Source organism: Dunckerocampus dactyliophorus, chromosome 11 (assembly GCF_027744805.1).
Source record: "Dunckerocampus dactyliophorus isolate RoL2022-P2 chromosome 11, RoL_Ddac_1.1, whole genome shotgun sequence".
NCBI classification, from domain to species: domain Eukaryota; kingdom Metazoa; phylum Chordata; class Actinopteri; order Syngnathiformes; family Syngnathidae; genus Dunckerocampus; species Dunckerocampus dactyliophorus.
This window is the reverse complement of record NC_072829.1, coordinates 23,119,838-23,138,526: the sequence shown is the minus strand read 5'-3', so window position 1 is coordinate 23,138,526 and position 18,689 is coordinate 23,119,838. Positions and strand designations below refer to the sequence as shown.

General features: G+C 40.0%; 2 protein-coding genes across 2 annotated transcripts; one reads left to right on the top strand and one right to left on the bottom strand.

Annotated features, from left to right (window-relative positions):
* Positions 1-322: 322 nt before the first annotated feature.
* LOC129190343 (probable ATP-dependent RNA helicase DDX41) lies at positions 323-12,874 on the top strand. The gene is made up of 19 exons (XM_054792944.1): positions 323-474; positions 1,046-1,141; positions 1,248-1,398; positions 1,503-1,577; positions 1,653-1,713; positions 1,798-1,934; positions 2,059-2,131; positions 2,490-2,643; positions 4,401-4,537; positions 4,675-4,837; positions 7,164-7,295; positions 7,386-7,457; positions 7,554-7,650; positions 7,839-7,988; positions 9,875-9,946; positions 10,595-10,705; positions 10,778-11,301; positions 11,733-11,789; positions 12,804-12,874. The coding sequence occupies exons 1-17, from the start codon at positions 448-450 to the stop codon at positions 10,912-10,914; spliced, it is 1,845 nt and encodes a 614-aa protein (XP_054648919.1). The 5' UTR covers positions 323-447; the 3' UTR covers positions 10,915-11,301; positions 11,733-11,789; positions 12,804-12,874.
* A 3,017-nt stretch (positions 12,875-15,891) lies between these two features.
* atoh1b (atonal bHLH transcription factor 1b) lies at positions 15,892-16,721 on the bottom strand. Its single transcript, XM_054792945.1, has one exon. It carries the CDS (start codon positions 16,706-16,708, stop codon positions 16,034-16,036), a length of 675 nt encoding a protein of 224 aa, XP_054648920.1. The 5' UTR covers positions 16,709-16,721; the 3' UTR covers positions 15,892-16,033.
* Positions 16,722-18,689: the final 1,968 nt, after the last annotated feature.

Genomic DNA, 18,689 nt, shown 5'->3' with positions numbered 1-18,689 from the left:
TACGACAATCTGGCCACTTGAAGACATGGCTTTTAGCAAGAAAACAGGATTCTGCACTGCGCTAGATTTGCATTGTCTCTAGGTGGGGGCGCTGTTGTGCTAGTGGCAATTTTTTTTTCCCAGCTGGCTATTTATTTAAAAGTAAAAATGCATTATATGTTATACTATAAATTGTCTGTGGTCATGTTGTACTGTACCAGAAAGACTGAGCAACGTCAAATTGGGTATATAGGTCAAGTTTCCTTATAACGCAATTGTTATATTTCTGGTACGATCATTGTCTATTCCCATCTGGCAACATATTCAATAAGCTTTGATCCTCTTAGCTTTCCGTACCTTAGCCACATTGCCCAAGTCTTGGTACAGATTAATTTGAATACATATTGTATGACTAGTTTGAACATTTACTGTCACACCTGACCATACGAGGATATAATTTTAAATAAAATGGAAGACGACAATCGGCTTAAAAAGGTAAGTTTAAACTAAAAGCCACAATTATTTTGGCCAAAAAAATAAGCTACATTAGCTAACTAGCTAGCAACAAACAACCCCTGCTACGTATGTTGAACGTGTTATGTTCAGTATTAAATCAATTTTTGCCTAAATTTGTTAAGTAGTTGACGAATATGACTTGTTTACTGTGAAAGCTGTGTGCTAAGTAGTTGACGAATATGACCTGTTTAGTGTGAAAGTTGTGTGCTCAAGAACCTGAATTTAACAAATCCCATGGCAACAACAGTGTTCCGAACTTGTCCATTCGGACGGAATTAGCATTAAGGAAATTGCGCTGCAGTGACACGTGTTCAAGCATGATATGCTGCACGCGACTAAGATTTGTGTACATTATAATTGAACCATTAAGTAGACTGAACAATCGATGTAGTCAACAGTTTTGATTTGAACCCATGTAGTACAAGTAAACACAATGAGTTTTAAAGGACATCTATAAAATGTCATATGTTTGTGTGTTGTGCAATATTAAAATTGTCTTTCCTTCTTCCAAAGATTATCGTTAATGCCGGTATGAATTATTTTTGTTCAGAGATCCCTCGGAGATGATGAAGGTTCTGACTCCAATGGATCGGAGGATGATGACTATGTTCCTTACGTTCCAGTCAAAATCAGAAAACAACAAATGGTAAGTTATTAGTGGCCATTGAATTGTCACTTGTGAAGCTATCAGTGCCATTTGACTTGAAATGAAAACAAAAATTGCATAAACACACGTGTTGCTCAAATGGCAGGTTCAGAAGATGCTTCGCCTGCGTGGTAAAGTGGTGGATGAGGAGCACAGAGACAGTGGGGAGGAGCAGAGGGATGAGGATGACGGGCTTGGTCCACGCTCCAATGTCAGTCTCCTGGACCAGCATCAGCACCTCAAGGAAAAAGCAGAAGGTTTCCATTTCAAGCCAGATCCAGTCTGACATTTTGAACTTTTCAGTGTAACTGTGTGCATTTTTTAATTGTTTTGCGGTATTTGTTTTGTTTTGCATTAATAGCACGCAAAGAGTCAGCCAAGGAGAAGCAACTAAAAGAGGAAGAGAAGATTCTTGAAAGTGTCGCAGAGGGCAGAGGTAATCATTCATGACTGTAATGTGATAAATTCACTTTAATTCCCAATATTAACAACACATCAATTTCTCTACCAGCTTTAATGTCTGTGAAGGAGATGGCCAAAGGTATCATATATGATGATCCGATTAAAACCAGGTTGGCTTTTTATTTGTTAAGTCTTTATGACGGTTTCTGCCCTTGTTCCATCTCCTGACTGTTTTTTTGGGGGTTTTTTTGTAGCTGGAAGGCTCCGCGTTATATCCTGAATATGCCAGAGACTAGAAATGAGCGTGTCAGGAAGAAGTTTCACATCCTGGTTGACGGAGACGGCATCCCTCCTCCAATAAAAAGCTTCAGAGAGATGAAGTTTCCACCAGGTTGGTTGGACTCCATATGCTGGTCCACACACACACACACACACACACACACACACACACACACACACACACACACACATTAAAATTACTGTCTGCCAGCAAATCCATGTTGTTGTGTTTACAGCAATTCTAAAAGGTTTGAAGAAGAAAGGAATTGTACATCCGACACCGATTCAAATTCAAGGAATCCCAACAGTGTACGTGAGCTATGCACACACAAGTGTTAACTGCAATTGGCAATCAATTCATGAAGGGCAGTATGTTCATTATATTGTAGCTGTAGTTTTGCATGGTGTGGAATCGCACTGCAGCATACTGAGAGGTTTTATTTTACTATTTATTATTTTGCCGCAGTACAGCCACAAGCAAGTACGGTAGCTTGTATGATGCAAAGCAGTGTACACGATCCCAAACTACAACCACAATAATAAACACATTGTTGACTTAATACCTCTCTGACGGTGTCGGTCAACACCGAGCTTTGTGCCACACTTTAACATGACTGTTCAATGTAGGCCTGGATCTCTCTGGTAAATGAAATGACTGTGCTTGCAGTCTGTCAGGTCGTGACATGATCGGCATCGCCTTCACTGGCTCGGGCAAAACTTTGGTCTTCACGTTACCCATCATCATGTTTGCGCTGGAGCAGGAGAAGAGGCTGCCCTTCTTTAAGAGAGAGGGACCATATGGACTCATCATCTGTCCTTCAGTAAGACCTCTCTATGTTATCGAGTTCATAAATTAAAATGATGTAGATCAGGGGTGTCAAACTTGTTTTCATTGAGGGCCACGTCGCAGGTATGGCTGCTCTCAGAGGGCCACTTGTAACTGTCCATATATATGAGTATTAATGTGAATATAACAGGGCTAAATCAGGGCTCCGGACTAGATTTTTTTGCTGGGAGGACAGTGACCCCTAACTTAAAATTTTAGGAGCGCAAGCAGAAAATTTAGGGATGCACACTGAAATCGACTCGCAAAGTAATTTTTCACATTTCCTGTCACTTTCACTTTATCACTGATAAAAAACGATGGACTCCAATGCTGCCCTCTTTTCACACACATTGGCCCGCCTTCTTTTTTGGTGGATGGTGTTTGTCTCCTTTCTTACTCTTTAAGGGTTAATGTTGGTTGGCAAACTAGCTGGGCTGAAGTGCAGAGCCACTGGAGTTTGTCAGCAACAAAAAATATACAATAATAAAATAAAATGGGCAAATTAACTGATAAGCTTGCCAACTTGTGCAAAAATAAATAAGGGACACCTGCCTGTTTTTTTTTTTTGTTTTTTTTGTGGAACAAATTTTGTATATACATATATAATGTTTTTAGTTACTTTTTTGTTGTTGCACCAACCCACCAGACCAAATTCCTCATTTTGTGTCAACTATATTTAGTGATAAATATGATTCTTTTTCTGGTATTATTCCACAATTGTTTATTATATTTTTTTCTAACAAACTGATGGATAACTTACTTTTAAATAAGAAGTGGACTGAGAGTGTCAAGGTGACATTCACGTGTTTATTTTGTTGCATGAGCAATAATAATATTAAAGTTTAAAATAATTTTTCTGTTAACAGGAAAGAACAAATACAGTGGAACCTTGGTTAGTGTCATGACTTCATTCCAGAAGGTCCGACTCTAAATGAAATGGGCACTAACTGAATAAATCTTTCCCATACGAAACCATGTAAATCCAATTCACCCATAATGTTAGCACAAAACATGTTTTTATACTTTTACAATTGTAGCTTTACACTCGGTAAACAATTCCAAATGCATATAAATGACGAGTGAAAGAGATAAATGAACATTTAATGTTACTTTTACCTTCACTGAAGATGTGATTCTTGGTGTGAGTGTTCCCAAAGACACAATGTCGGAACGAGACACCACACGGACATCACCTTCCTGTTTTGGCATGACTTATTTCTTGAATCCAATGTTTCTCACCTCAGTAACCCAAAATGGGGCCAAAGAAAATTTCAAGTGCCAGCATTCTGATGAAGAACGTGAAAAACTGTATTGAATTGAATTGAATTCAGGAAATGACTTGTGACAAAACAGAAAGGTGGTGTCCGTGTTGTCTTGCTGCTACATCGTGTCTTTGGGAACACTCGCATCAAGAATCACATCTTCAGTGAAGGTGAGAGTAACCTTAAATGTTCATTTATCCCTTTCATTCATCATTTATATGGATTTAGAATTGTTTTATGCATGTAAAACTATTAAATTAAATTTTGGCATAAATTTTCAACGCTAACTGAAAAACACGCTAACCTGGGCGGACGATACCCGAGTTTCCACTGTATATTTAGAAGGATAAAGGTGTAGGACATTATCCACACACATTATTCCCAGGCTTTCGCAGGCCACATCTGGCTCCGGGGTCCTTAAGTTTGACACACGTGATCTAGATCATGAACGGGACAATGTTTATTTGGCGAAACCTCTCCCTTTCCCCAGCGAGAGCTCGCAAGACAGACGCATGGCATCATAGAATATTACTCAAAATTGCTCGAGGAGGAGGGAGCCCCTCAGCTGCGAACGGCTCTATGCATTGGAGGGATGTCCGTCAAGGAGCAGATGGAGGTCGTGAAACAGTGAGTATGAGAAGCAGCAGCTCACTTGCCTTTGATTCGAAACCCACAAGCTTTTATTAAGGTTTGGTTACTTTGTGATTGAGCGTGGCGGAATTTGGGTCCACTCAATCAGACCGTGTATGTCTCCCTGCTTACAGTGGTGTGCACATGATGGTCGCCACCCCTGGGCGTCTCATGGACTTGTTACAGAAGAAGATGGTGAGTCTGGACATCTGTCGCTACCTGGCGTTGGATGAGGCTGACAGGATGATTGACATGGGCTTTGAGGAGGACATCAGGACCATATTTTCCTATTTCAAGGTAAAGCCCTCTTCTGGTATTGGCATATTTATGTAACATAGAATATAACCGTCAACTGTAACTGGTCACAAACTGAATATTAACATTGACTTACCAATTTGTAGCTGCCACTAGCTTTGTTGTCATTTTGACACAGTAAAACAGTACATTTTAAGGGGGGCGGTGCATGTGCCGAGGAAGAACCCCCACTACATTTTGGTGAGGCTCTGAAATTAGGTGCAGATACAGAAATATCTTTTCATCATGTCACTGTGTCACAGTGGCAACAATGGAACAATCCATCCCCAGAACCGTAATGGATTCCCCTCTGTCATCCTCCTCAAACCAGGAAGTACTCTGCCAAATGATAAACAAAGACAAATTGTGCCAATTTTGTTAAAAGTTCAACCTTGACAAAAAGGATGCATTATTCTACAGGGTGTCCCTAAAGCCTGGACACAAAGGAAATGTGGAGTTATTGCATCTAGTTCATGTGAGTCATGCAAACCATATCAACCTTTTTATCACAAATGTTAAAAATCATCTTAAATATGTTATTTGTTCATTTAGTTTTTTACAAATATGCAAAATATGCATTTTGGCCCATATGTCAGACAGCCTGTAATATATGTGGTCATGTTAACTGTTCAAACAACAAATCTAATGGTGGCAATACATCTGTAATGCGCTGGAATAGAGTTGTCCCTCGTTTATTGCGGTTTACAGGTTCCAGATCCGACCGCGACAAGTCAATTTCCGTGTAGTAGAATACAAGAATTCCTCGCAATACTGTGGTTCAATTATAGCTCGCTTGCTATATTGATTTGCAAAAATTAATTTGCAAAGCTAAATTGCATAATGCAAACTCAACACAAGCACTTATCAACATTAGATTTGAAGCTACAGTCGACACTCGCTACATCACAATTCAAACATTGCGTCCTCACTCGGTCCCTTTTTTCAAAAATGTATTAATTAATAAATGATCACTGTTTCGTGGTTGAATACGGCCTATTATTAGTAAAAAAAAAAAATTAATTAATTAACATATCTAAGCAAATTTTACTTATTATTGCACAAAAAAACTAAGCATTTTAAAGCAGAAAAATGGCTCGGTGGTCTAACTAAATTAACTAAAATACAAGGCAGAAGAAGCATTGCAATTGTGACTGTAGTCCCGTAGTGTATTCTGCATTGGCCACTATGTGTCGCTGTTGTGTGAGGCAGGTACTAGACTCCTCAGTAGGGTTCCCTAGGCGACACATTTACTGTGACACTGCTCCAGCAGGAGTTTTATTTACATTTATTGCTTGGTGGAAATTCACTTATCGCGGTCTGGTCTTGAACCAGTCAACCACAATGAAGAAGGGATTACTGTATTTTCATAGTTATGGCATAGAAAACCTGTTTACAATCTTCTACATACAGTTTTTAACAACAGTAGAGCCCTCTAGACATGAAAAGACACCTTTACATTTGTGTTACCCAATAAAGTTGATATAATCAAAGAAAATAAGACATACTAGACATCAATAAGATAACATAGACTCACACGTTAGCAATTCTTCGTTGTTTTTTTCTGGACAGCGTACTTCCCGCGGTGGCTGTTGTCTCATCAATATATTGTAATGGCGGCTTTCAATGGCTTTATACCCGTATCACCCAGTATAGTAGACATAATACGAGTAAACAAGCCACTTGAGACGTGAATAAAACTCCTGCTCGTGTGTGTCACGGTAAATGTGTTCCCTAGGGGACCTTAGTTGCGGGCGGACAGATGTGTGGAGGACAGGAAGTGATGCCAGAGGTTCAGAGTTGAGTTTTAGCTTGTCATGGGTTTTGGCACTAACAGTAGCCGTGTTATTTTGCTTTTTATTTTGTTGATATTGTGCCTGTTGTGAGATAATTTAAAACCTGCAATAAATGCCTGTTCTGGCGATCACGTCCATGCTTGTTTCACCGAACAATTACTGACACTTAGTGGCCAATGTAGAACACTACAATCAGAATGCTTCTTCTGCCATGTATTTGTATTTTAGCTCATTTAGTTAGTTCATTTAGACATTTTTATGCTTGAAAATGTTTAATTTAGGCCAATAATAGCTTTGATTTGCCTAGATATGCATAAAAAATAGGCCATATTCAACCACCAAACAGCAATCATTAATACATTTTTGAAAAACCGCGATCATGTGAGGGCGTGATGGTCGAACCACGATGTAGTAAGAAGCTACAGTACCTTGAAATCTATTTTAAGCGCTAGTGCTGAATTTGCATGAAGCAAATTAGCTTTGCAAGGCTATAAGACAGACTTAGTCCTTTTAATAATTGTATGTTCTTCGTCAAGGGTCAAAGGCAAACCTTGCTTTTTAGTGCAACCATGCCCAAGAAGATCCAGAATTTTGCCAAGAGTGCTCTGGTCAAACCCATCACAATTAATGTGGGTAGAGCAGGTGCTGCCAGCTTGGATGTCATTCAGGTACAGTATTTCATCAGCATAATATCAACAGTCAATTGATACTAACCTAAATAGAGTTGACTCTCATGCTTGTTTTGTTTTTATGAATAGGAAGTGGAATATGTCAAAGAGGAGGCGAAGATGGTGTATCTGCTAGAATGTCTGCAGAAAACGACGCCTCCTGTTAGTACCATACCCTTATCACGCTCTGACTCACACATACACAAGATGTATTCACACTTGTTCAACGTAAAAGCACCATATTTTTAATTCCAACAGGTTTTGATATTTGCTGAGAAAAAAGCTGATGTAGATGCAATCCATGAGTACTTGCTATTGAAAGGTGTGGAGGCTGTGGCCATCCATGGAGGAAAAGGTATACACACTGTTTGGTTCAACTCATTTCAATCTAAAACCGTCGCCACCGTCTTCCCTGTAGTTTCTCACCTTTACCACTAGATATCAGTATTGTATAGGTCAGCGGGTGCTCCCTGGGACTTGTGTTCAATCTTTTCTGTTGACAGGCCCAAGGTAATTTCACATGCTCTTTTTTTTTAACTTTAGACCAAGAGGAAAGAACAAAAGCCATAGAAGCATTTAAAGAAGGAAAGAAAGATGTCCTAGTGGCCACAGACGTGGCCTCCAAGGGTTTGGATTTCCCAGCCATCCAGCATGTGGTCAACTATGACATGCCTGAGGAGATTGAAAACTATGGTGAGACAATAGTGTGTGTTTATGATTTGCTTGGTTGCTTTTGAAGTCTTGGTTTACCTGGGAGTGCCATCACACCGCCACAGTATCTCAGGCACTGGGAAACACTGCTTAATTCATTAAAGAGTTAGTTTAGAACCTTTTTATTTTCCCTGACTCAATCATTTTGGGAGCCCCCCTTTTGTTCCATCATGCCCTCATGAAATATATATCTAAAAATGTGTACAAAAACTGCCACATTCCAAAATCCACTCTTCGCAAAAGACTTTAGTGTGTTATAGCTACAAAGCGGGCATCAACTCAATCTTTTCTTGTAATTACCGGATGTCCCAATACTTTTCTCCCTGCATTACAGGGGTCCTCGATTATAATGGTATGGCAATGGCGGGCGTTGCATTTCACACCTGGGCCTTCAGTGGGGACTGAAGCGACCCAATCCACCTCTTAATATCATCACTGTCACGTCACAATTATACAAGCCATCCATAATACACAAAAATGCAATATGACAATGCGTGGCATTACAGAATTGGGGATGAATACCATTACTACTAAAGCAAGAACCCAGTTAACCCTTTATCTTTGAATACATCGTCTCTAAAAAAAACCAAAACCTCTACCCTACATCAACTGAAGCAAGAATCAATATTGAAATCTCATTGGACAAAAAATCTGACCTACATGTACTGGAAGCAGTGCAGCCAATGTTACAAAATGAATTTCATAGACTGTTCACTGTTCATTTCATGGAGCAAATCCTCAAATTTTAATCTCTGTTGGGCATCTCTGTGTGGAGTTTGCATGTTCTCCCTGTTCGTGCAGGTTATCTCCCACATCCACAAACATGCATGTTAGGTTAATTGGCGACTCATGTTCATAGGTATGAATGAGTGTGAATAGTTGTTTGTCTATATGTGTCCTGCAATTGGCTGGTGACCAGTCCAGGGTGCACCTCGCCCGAAGTCAGCTGGGATAGGCTCCAGCATACCCGCGACCCTGGTGAGGATAAGCGTCATAGAAGATGCATGGATGGATGGATGTAGGTCAGTGCTTCTGATAGTGTTTAGGCCAGCAGAGAAGGCCTTGCTGGCCCTGACTCCACACCACTGTGGAATGGTATGGTTTATTTGTTTCACAGACACTGAGGTATTATGGTATTATTAAAAATAATAAGAAGGAATATCTATGGGAATATTAAATGCATATTCTGCAGTGCAGTCACTTTTAAAAGTCCAGTTTACAGTGTCTACTTTGATAGCGGCGTTGATAGCGTCATTTCTGCAGTTGTGAACTGTGTGAACAAGCACTTATGTAGTTGGACGGAATGATTTACATTATTTGGGTGGTGATTGGCAGGCCAAGCAAAAAGCTTTGGTGGGCGGGATGTGGCTCACAGGCTGCCTCATGAGGGACACTGTTATCGTGTATTTTGAAGACTTCCTGTTGGTGTTTGGTGAATGATTGTTGGCTTTATGTGAGAACGAACCATGATTTATGTGCTAAATCTGGACCAAATTGCATATTTCTTGAAATAACCTCCAGGAGAAATCACATAAGATTGAAGAGGGTTTTAAATATTCAGCAAAAGTGAAAAATGTATATCAGTTTCCAGCTATATCATAATTCATTTCAGCAGAGCCAGCGTGGCAGTCATGCCTTCTCTGCAGAACCAGCTTATAAATAACATGAAGGGGATCCAAAATGTCCATTTAGAAATTACCAGGACTTGTTGTATTTTTTTTTTTTTAATTTTCACCATCAACTATCGGATCAAAAATTTGATTAAGTTTCCTTCCAATTATCTGCTTCCTGAAATGTTTTGACTGTTAATTCAACACTGTGAAACTGATTAATCATTTTAACCTTAAACTATTTTTGTGTCGTTCCAGTCCACAGAATTGGCAGAACAGGACGATCTGGTCAGACTGGTATCGCTACAACGTTCATCAATAAAGGCTGTGGTAAGGAAGGGCACCAATAATAATAATAATAAAAAAAAGTATGATCCACCACAACATATTTCATACCCTGGCCAGATTTTGAGTTTTAAAGTAAAATTTATTTTACATACATATGTTCCACTTTCACCGTGTTCTATTCAATGGGTTAAAAATTCTGCATTTACTTTTGTTCTACTTTAAATAAACACATTTTAGAGTTGTAATTATAATTGCGGGGAACCGTCATATTTTTGCCTAAGGTTATCATACCGTCAAAATCTCATACCGGACCATGCCTAGTTGCGAGACACATGAAGTATATTCACTATTTTCATTAGTTTTTACATTTTGCCAAATCGATTCATGTTGAATATTATAATTTTCTCATGTTCTTTGTTTAGAATGGTCTAGATTTGGAGTTGTTTGAGGTGTGTTGACTGGAGGAACACTCCTGTTATTCACTATTTCTTGCAAAAGGAAAATAAAGGCTCTTTTCATGCTATGTACTGTCTAGCACATATAAGAATGTCTTATTGTCAGTAATATAACTCATTTTGCCACTTTCAAGTCAGAAGATACCCATTCAACAAATAAAAACTCAAAATTTTGGCCGTAACTGTATATTATTGGATAATAATAGCGACAATCCATGTATCTTTTCCCTCACAGATGAGTCTGTGTTGATGGATTTGAAGGCCCTCCTCATTGAAGCCAAGCAAAAAGTCCCTCCAGTTCTCCAAGTGCTCCAGTCAGGAGACGAAACCATGCTGGATATTGGAGGTGAGGCATTCATAACCGTGGTGGACTGTTGGCCCATGCTTGTCTTAACGCATGAATCTTATGTCTTTACAGGTGAGAGGGGCTGCACATTTTGTGGTGGTCTTGGTCATCGGATTACTGACTGTCCCAAGTTGGAGGCCATGCAGACCAAGCAGGTCACCAACATCGGGAGGAAAGACTACCTGGCTCATAGCTCCATGGACTTCTAAGTGTCTTTGTGAAAGGAAAGATTATCCACCAATAACTGAGGAACTATTCTATGTGTGTGTGTGTGTGCGTGTGTATGTGTATGTGCACCTTTACGCACATTCTATCTTCATCATTGTTCAACATCAAGCCTATGTAACATTTTTTTTTTATACTGATTGCAAATAAATTTACAGTATCTTTGTTTGGAAGAAGATATGGCATTCTACTTGTGTCTTCCTCTCTCCTGCAACAGTTGCTGATCAACCAAGATGTCTTCACGTCATCAAGTCAATACACGTCATTCAAACCTTTTTGTGTTTCATCACGGAGCATCGATTGTCAAACCAGAGTTAAATCAAACAAGTACCGCTGTCGTCTGCGAAAAAGGAGCGACGTACCCTTGAAAGGTGAATTTTGGAATAAGTTGGGAGAAGGTTATTTTGAAAATCTACGCTGTACTGTACTAACAATCTAGCTAGATTCATCTGAAGACTTGATTTTAAGATTAGCTGTTGATTACATTTTTTGTCATGCACCATTTAGGTTTACGACTACATAGATACTTCATTGTAGGATTTTGAAAATTATATTTTGTGTTATAAACTTAGCTCATTAGAAGCTCTTCTATTTTGCTTGTGTTTTGTGTTGATACATTACGTTAAATAATTTGTTACTAGTTAGACAACCATAATGTATTCCACCGGCATTCTCCAATTTTTTTGACAGTTTTATATATATATTGACTTAGCAAATTTATATAACAGACGATGCTTTGTTTAGATTGACGCTGTCATTGAGATATTAAGAATGTGTCCATTGTTGTGGTTATCGTTTGCAGAGGTGCGTCAAACTGAAAGCTGGTCCTACTATGTGCACTCTAATGTCGCTAAATGAGGTAATTAAATAGAATCCAGGCAATTAAAAATAATGTGAACAGTATTTTGGTGTCAGCAGATGACTGCTTTTTGTGGGGGTTTCCTTCCGAGACCCCCATAAAAATGTTTATTTTTGATACACGGCTCGCTGCCCCTCCCTCTCCAAACCCTCTTGTTAGCTTGATGTTGATGTTCACCGCCGATTTCGGATCAGCATTTGCAATAAAGTCATTGTAATTAATACTTGTAGATGCAGCTCCACAACCCTCCCCGTCTCTCTTCAACTGCCATTGTTTGCTTGCAACACAATCCAGGTTTAATGCCTCAGTATTCCTCACACACTTAATAAAGGCATACGTATTCGCCACGAATTACCGACAACGTAAGATGGTCGAAGAACAGATGAAATTGGAGTTGTGTTGTAGCCAGTCACAACACACACTGCGAAATTGCAACCCTGTACGACAAAACATCAGTATGGATGAAGACGTTAACGTGAAAAATGGTGGGCTTTCTAACATGTATGCCGTACATTCTACCTGTGTTATCACATATTTAAAAATTATTACTGACTTGTGAATGTGTTATCTGTGGAAAAAAAAGGGCCTGTTTTTGAAAAAAATATTTTTTTTAACCAAAAATCAGTGAATTTGTGGGGGACTGCTGAATTGCGAATGTGCCAGGATCCACTGTATATCAATGTCTGCAAAGTGCCTTTTGTATTGGGCCTGTGCTGAATTTGTTATATTCCCATTTCACACATGTATAGAAACATCTACAGTAGATAGATACACCAGTACAACACTCCTCTTAAACAGGTGAAGTGTGCAGTTCTGTATGTTGTGGGGCACCCGCAATCAAAGATACAGTAGATAGCACATTGAGGAAGCTCCAACTCCTGACATGTCACTTCTCCAATTCTTTTGCTTGCACAAGCTCTGCACTTTCTTGCAACTTACCTCTTTAAAGCCATAAAATCGTGATAAGAAGGTGGTGTACTCTAAGTGATGTTTACCATGCCACTGTGTTTACAGAAGGATCCTGGTGAATCACACAGAGGGGATTTCGTGAGAGGGCATGGCTGGAGCTGTGGGCGACTGACCTTTTTGATGTGGACAACCAGTATGAGCTTTAACTAGAGCAGATCTGTCACCAAGTGAGTACAAAAATCATCACTGGTTTTATGGTCATGGTGATGAGATGAGGGGTCTTTCTTATCCTAATTGGACAGGATCTTCTCCATCCCTTATTTCGGTTCACAAAATATCAATATAAAGTCATAGGAACCCAAACGGGTAAGTATGATGCCGTTCTACACCACTGCAAACTCTACAACAACAAGCAAGTTGCTACATTGTTGGTGTCAATCAAAACTGTGCATTATTTTGTTGTGTCTCATTAGGTTCTGCAGGTGTACCTAATTATGTGCAAATGTATGCTCTACTTTTGAAGGAAACAACCAGAAGCAAAACTAGCAGCTTGGTTAAAAAAAAAACAAAAAAAAAACAGTGCATTATAAATTCGGCAGAAATCAGCAGAAATATTTGAGCAGCGGCTCCAGCCACTAATTTATTCAGAGCTGGCTTATACACATCTATTTATTTTCTTTCCTAATGGATTACATGTCAGCGAGAAAATACAGACACATGAGGTAATTTGTTGAATGCAAGCAATTTTAAATCAGCCTTGACTGAAAATGAGAGTGCATTTATTCTGTTTTGCTGACGCATTTGTGTTTTGACCTCAGAGGGCATACCACTCATGAGAAATTAATATAAAATGAGATTATAAGTTAAGCGCACTTCACATCCGATATTGTATAACAATATTGCAATCATAGGTTGATGGGGAATATTTGAATATTGGATTTGTAGTCGTTCAGCTGCTGCATTCTGCACCTTCCTTTCCTTTGTTTGCAGAACACCAGAATTGTAAAATTTTCACCATAAATCTAATATAAAATGTCAAACTGTTAATTGTATCAATGCCTGCAGGCCCATTGGTGACGGTAATGTGCATTACGGGTTGCCAAAGGAGAAGAAGACATGTCACACCTACAGGATATGTCCACAGTGATAAAGAATGTAATAGTTTTCATCCGGATTCATGATTAGTTATTACTGGGGCTAGTTATTACTAAAGTATACACGTATTTGCAGGTTGGGGGTGTCGTCTACCAAACTGCACGTAGTACCAACAATCTTGATTAGAGGGAGGCATGTACTGTATTTAAGAGGATAACTGTTTATACAATATTTAAATAAATGAAACATTAGCAACATTAACATTAGCAAGCGGAAACATCCCTCCAAGTGTACCATCTTGAGAAGACCCAGCCCCCAAAGAAGACCCCCCAGGGTGGCTTGTGGGCAACAGCAAAGGACTGGCAACTACTTGTGGACCTTGGGAAACAGTTGATGCGTAGTACTCTACCTGGACACAAGTCAGGGCCTGATCTTAGGCTACTTCCTGGTTGATGCAGGATGACAAACGGGCGTGTCATTGTGATTCTGGGAGGTGGAGCGTTCCTTTGATGCAATAGTGACTCAAACTAATAATAAATTCCTTTATTAGCCCTTAAGATTTGCCATTTTATAGTTTGGGAACAGGAGTGTATCCTTTTGGACAGTTTCTATGGTGACCAATAATTAGCCCTATGAGTTACATTTATGAATACTATACCTCTGAAGGACAAAAACAAACTCTGTACGCATGACTGGCTTCCGTCTCTGGAAGAAAATACACATTTTTGACATTGAACCATACCTTTAACGAGGATGTGTATTAATGCAAGGGGGAAGTGTGGCAAGGAAATGTTCATCTTCCTGTCCAGTGGTCCCTGTAAATCTTCTCAGGCTACATCTATATCTAGTAAAATAGTTCCTGTGTCCAGCCAGCTTGTACAGCTCCCACAGAAGGTCATTATCTGACCATATTCATACCAATCACAAGCAGCCCAACTGTTGATGCTGCGATGCTGGCGTTGAGCGTGCATGTCCACTGTTTTAATGACGCCTCTGTAGTATTTGCAAAGCAGATTCTTCTGTATTAAGGCAAACAGAAAAGTGGCTTTGGAGGTGATGACAAGACGAGGCGTTCCCCAGAGGCTGGATAATGTCACAGATGACATCTTTTATTACGACCCCAGAGCCGCGCTGCCTATGATTTATATATTTTTAAAAAAAATCAGCAGCCTACGCCTCAGACAGAGGTTTCAGTGTGTTAGAGTCCCCATTGGAACCCCTGATCCAAGCCTCTACTAGTAGAAGGACCCCTGCATGTAACTCCATCTAGCCAGGGAATGACATGAAGGAGATGAAGGCAGAGGAGGAGGGGGAGGCAGCTCAGAAAACGCTGCCAATTTGACACACTGGCAGAAAACACTTCCAAGGACCTGGAAATGTTCCAAGTACCTCTCTCCTTCAGAGAGGACATTCCCAATTGTTCTCACTAAAGAGCAACTTTAACTCTGATAGATACCATGCAGCATCATTAGCTTTATTACAGTCTGTCGCTTTATTAACTGGCTGTTAAAGCCCTTCTTGCAGAATGCACGTTTGGCTTGAGTAGGTGTATATTTTACCTCACTTAGAGCTGTCACTATGATGCACTATTTTACACTACTACAAATATTTTGTCCTGTAACCACACAACTTTACTATATGACTATTTTTTCACTGTTGTTGTTGTTGAACCCATTATAGGGCAGGGATTAACACACCTTAATATGAAATGCTACAAAACGCTGTGGTTTCTCCCAGACAATAAAATTCTAATAGGTCTAGATAAAAATACACAGTAAAACAAAAATGTTTTGCTTTGACAATGTATTGTAGTTCCCTGCTGTAGACTGATGGTGGAAATGCAGGTGGTAATTTACGCTCGTGCACTTCCCCACCAAATATTTTGCCTTTATTGCAGCAGAAACACCATAAATCAAACTGTGGACACAATATGAAGTATGCAAAGTGTAGATACACAAAATATCTTAGTAGTCTCTTTTATTGTAGCAAAAACCATAATAAATCCCGTATATATACATAAATATACCAAAATAAGGTTTCCCCAAGATATATAAAAAAAGATCACTAGTGACATTAGTGACGGTTCAGCTCACGTAAAGTGCAAAAAGGGTCTCATTTGATACATTCTAGGATAGTTTTCATTTACTTGAGCCAAATCTAAGCTATGATCTATATCCCATATGTCCTAAAGCTGTAATAGTTGGCTCCTAGTACTGTACTTCCGGTGTGGTGGTATTGATTTAAAGTTTCCCGCTGTGACTTTCCTCCATGTCACTGAGATGCGAAGATTCCCCATCACTGCTGTTGCAAGAAGTGCTTTTATTCAGATCAGACTTAGGCCCAAGTATGATGAGGTGGGAAGAGGGGGGGTCCCGTTGCTCCGTCCGTGGGTTCGGGTCCGGGATGAGCGTGTGGATCAGGTTCCTCCTGGTGGGTTTGTCCGTGGAAGCTGGATGAGAGTTTCTGCATTCCTGGTGCACCACGCCGGCCAGAAGCTCCGACAGCTCGGTGATGTAAATCTGCGCCATTTGGAGGGTGTCATACTTGGACAGCTTCTTCTCATTCTCCAAGGAGGGGATGACGCTCCTCAGCTCGTCGAAGGCTTTGTTGAGGCCGTGCATCCTTCTCCTCTCCCGTGCGTTAGCTGCCACCCGCCGGTGTCTCTGGGGGCCGCAGTGGGCCGTCGTCTCGGCCGCCTCCTCTCGGCCGACCTCGGGGATCCCTGTGGCGGATCCACCGTCTGGCATCTCTGGCACAAGGTGCTCCACCAGCGGGGGGTTAGCGTCCGCGGAGCCGGCCCGCATGGCAAAGACGCGCAGGGAATTGGGACAGATCCAACTTTTGGGAGCCACGTTATTTTGCGTGAAGTCCTCAGCATACTGTGGCCAGTTTGGAAGCTCTGTTTTGGTACTCATCGTGCCCGGTTGGCTCACAAGTAGTTTGCACTGCAACATGCATGCAACAATTTATATAAGTGCCCCCCTCCCTCTTATGACACCCCTGTCACTGCGCTGACTCTGACAGGTCTGCTGCAGCCAAACACACACCCCTCTGAGCCGGTCAAAGAAATGAGACAAAGCTCATCTTTTTCTTGCGCCTATTGTGCATTGTAACTCAATCACGACCTTATTATTATCTTCACACAGAAGGTAGGCATGTGTATTAATCATTTAAGAGCTGCCCCCAGAGAAAAGCTTGGACGGAAGATGATGGATCACTCCCTGTAATCAACAACTACACATATCCTGCAACAATTCAGCTTGAATTTGCAATACAGTATTTGAACATTATCCCACACACATACACGTGTCTGTCATGGCAGTCCGTGGAAAGCAGTATTGGATTCATTTCTCATGGACTTGTGAATTGACCTTAGCGGGATAAGCTGAGTTTGTTCTCAAACAAATTGTAAACACTATTTGCAGAAGAATAATAAAAGGACCAGGTGGAAGGCAAGGGCTGAGAGACACACCTGTCTATGGCAGAGCCAAGAAAACTGATAAGTTGTCTTCTCAAAGCCATTTATGAATCATTAAAAAGGTCGTACATTGCATGACAGCATCACATTTGTATTTTTGGATTTTCTACTTATTAGCTCTGTAACGTGCAAAGTTCAGATATAGTAGTATAGTTATGTAGCAGAATTATGCAAAAACTCCACAATTATTTTAATCAACATTTGTACCAAGCAAGAACCCATTACTTTTTGGAGCAAATCTGGATGAATGTTCGGTGGAAACTGCCATGGAACCTGTGCTAACCCCTACCCCAGAATGCAAATTAAGTTAACTATTTTTGCGTGCTAAATCATTCTTGTCTTTAATCGTGGAACCGATTAAAAAATGGTATGGTCTTGTCATGCTCCATAAACCAGCAAGTATCTTGCTAACTCAAATAGAGGCAGACAAACACAAATATCGAATGCTCCTGTCATTTTTACATCATACTCCATGAACCATAATATAGCCAGCTAGCCAACTAATTCAGCATTAAAAAAAAAAAAAAACGTTTTTCCCCGTAAATAGGATGTTTTTTTCCTGCAGAAAACACATCTCATTCCCCCTAAGTCGGTAACAAAGTATAAACACCTGATAATACAGGTAAAATGTACAGCATACATGTACCACTGTTAAAAAAAAAAGCTCACCGTTTTTACATCTTTATGACTTTATACTTCACTGTTAATGTTTTTCGGCAATTGTTGACATTTCGCACTTTGTTCGGTGGTCCGTGAACGCACCGTAGTTGCTGTGAGACGCAGAAGTGAAACTTTTATACCGTGACTCCAGTTCCATCTGTTCTAACGACAATGTTACATTATCATTCATTAGTGGTGAGTACCTATGCATTTTATACTTTAAAAAGATTCTAATAAGCATACTGAAGAGAGATGAGAGGGTTCTGGAGATGAAATTAATCTAATAAATACAACAGTTACATACTCTTACTGCAAATGTTGATCCAAAACTGGGCTGGGCTAGAACTTCAATGTCGGCTGTATGTCAGAAAGTTGTTTTTTTTTTTTTTTTTTTTTTTACAATATGATGGAACTGTTTCCCACACCTGCAAATCAAAAACTGTATGGCCATTTTGTTTTCCATCATCTTTCATGAACCTGAACGTAGCCTGCTAGCTCACAAATGGCAAACAAAGACAAATATGGCATGACACAATTTTTTCATTTTTGTTACACAATTTTTTTTTTTTTCATTTTTAGTCATGATAGTGCTATTTCCCCCTGCCCATACTGCCATTTTTATGTCATTCTCCATAAACCAGGAAGTAGCCTGCACGCTGACCAATAGACAAACACAAATACTTTTCTTAGAGAATATGTTTTCTCTTTTTGCTGTTTCAGTCTCAAAGTCACCGTGTTCCCTTTCATCCATCCATTTT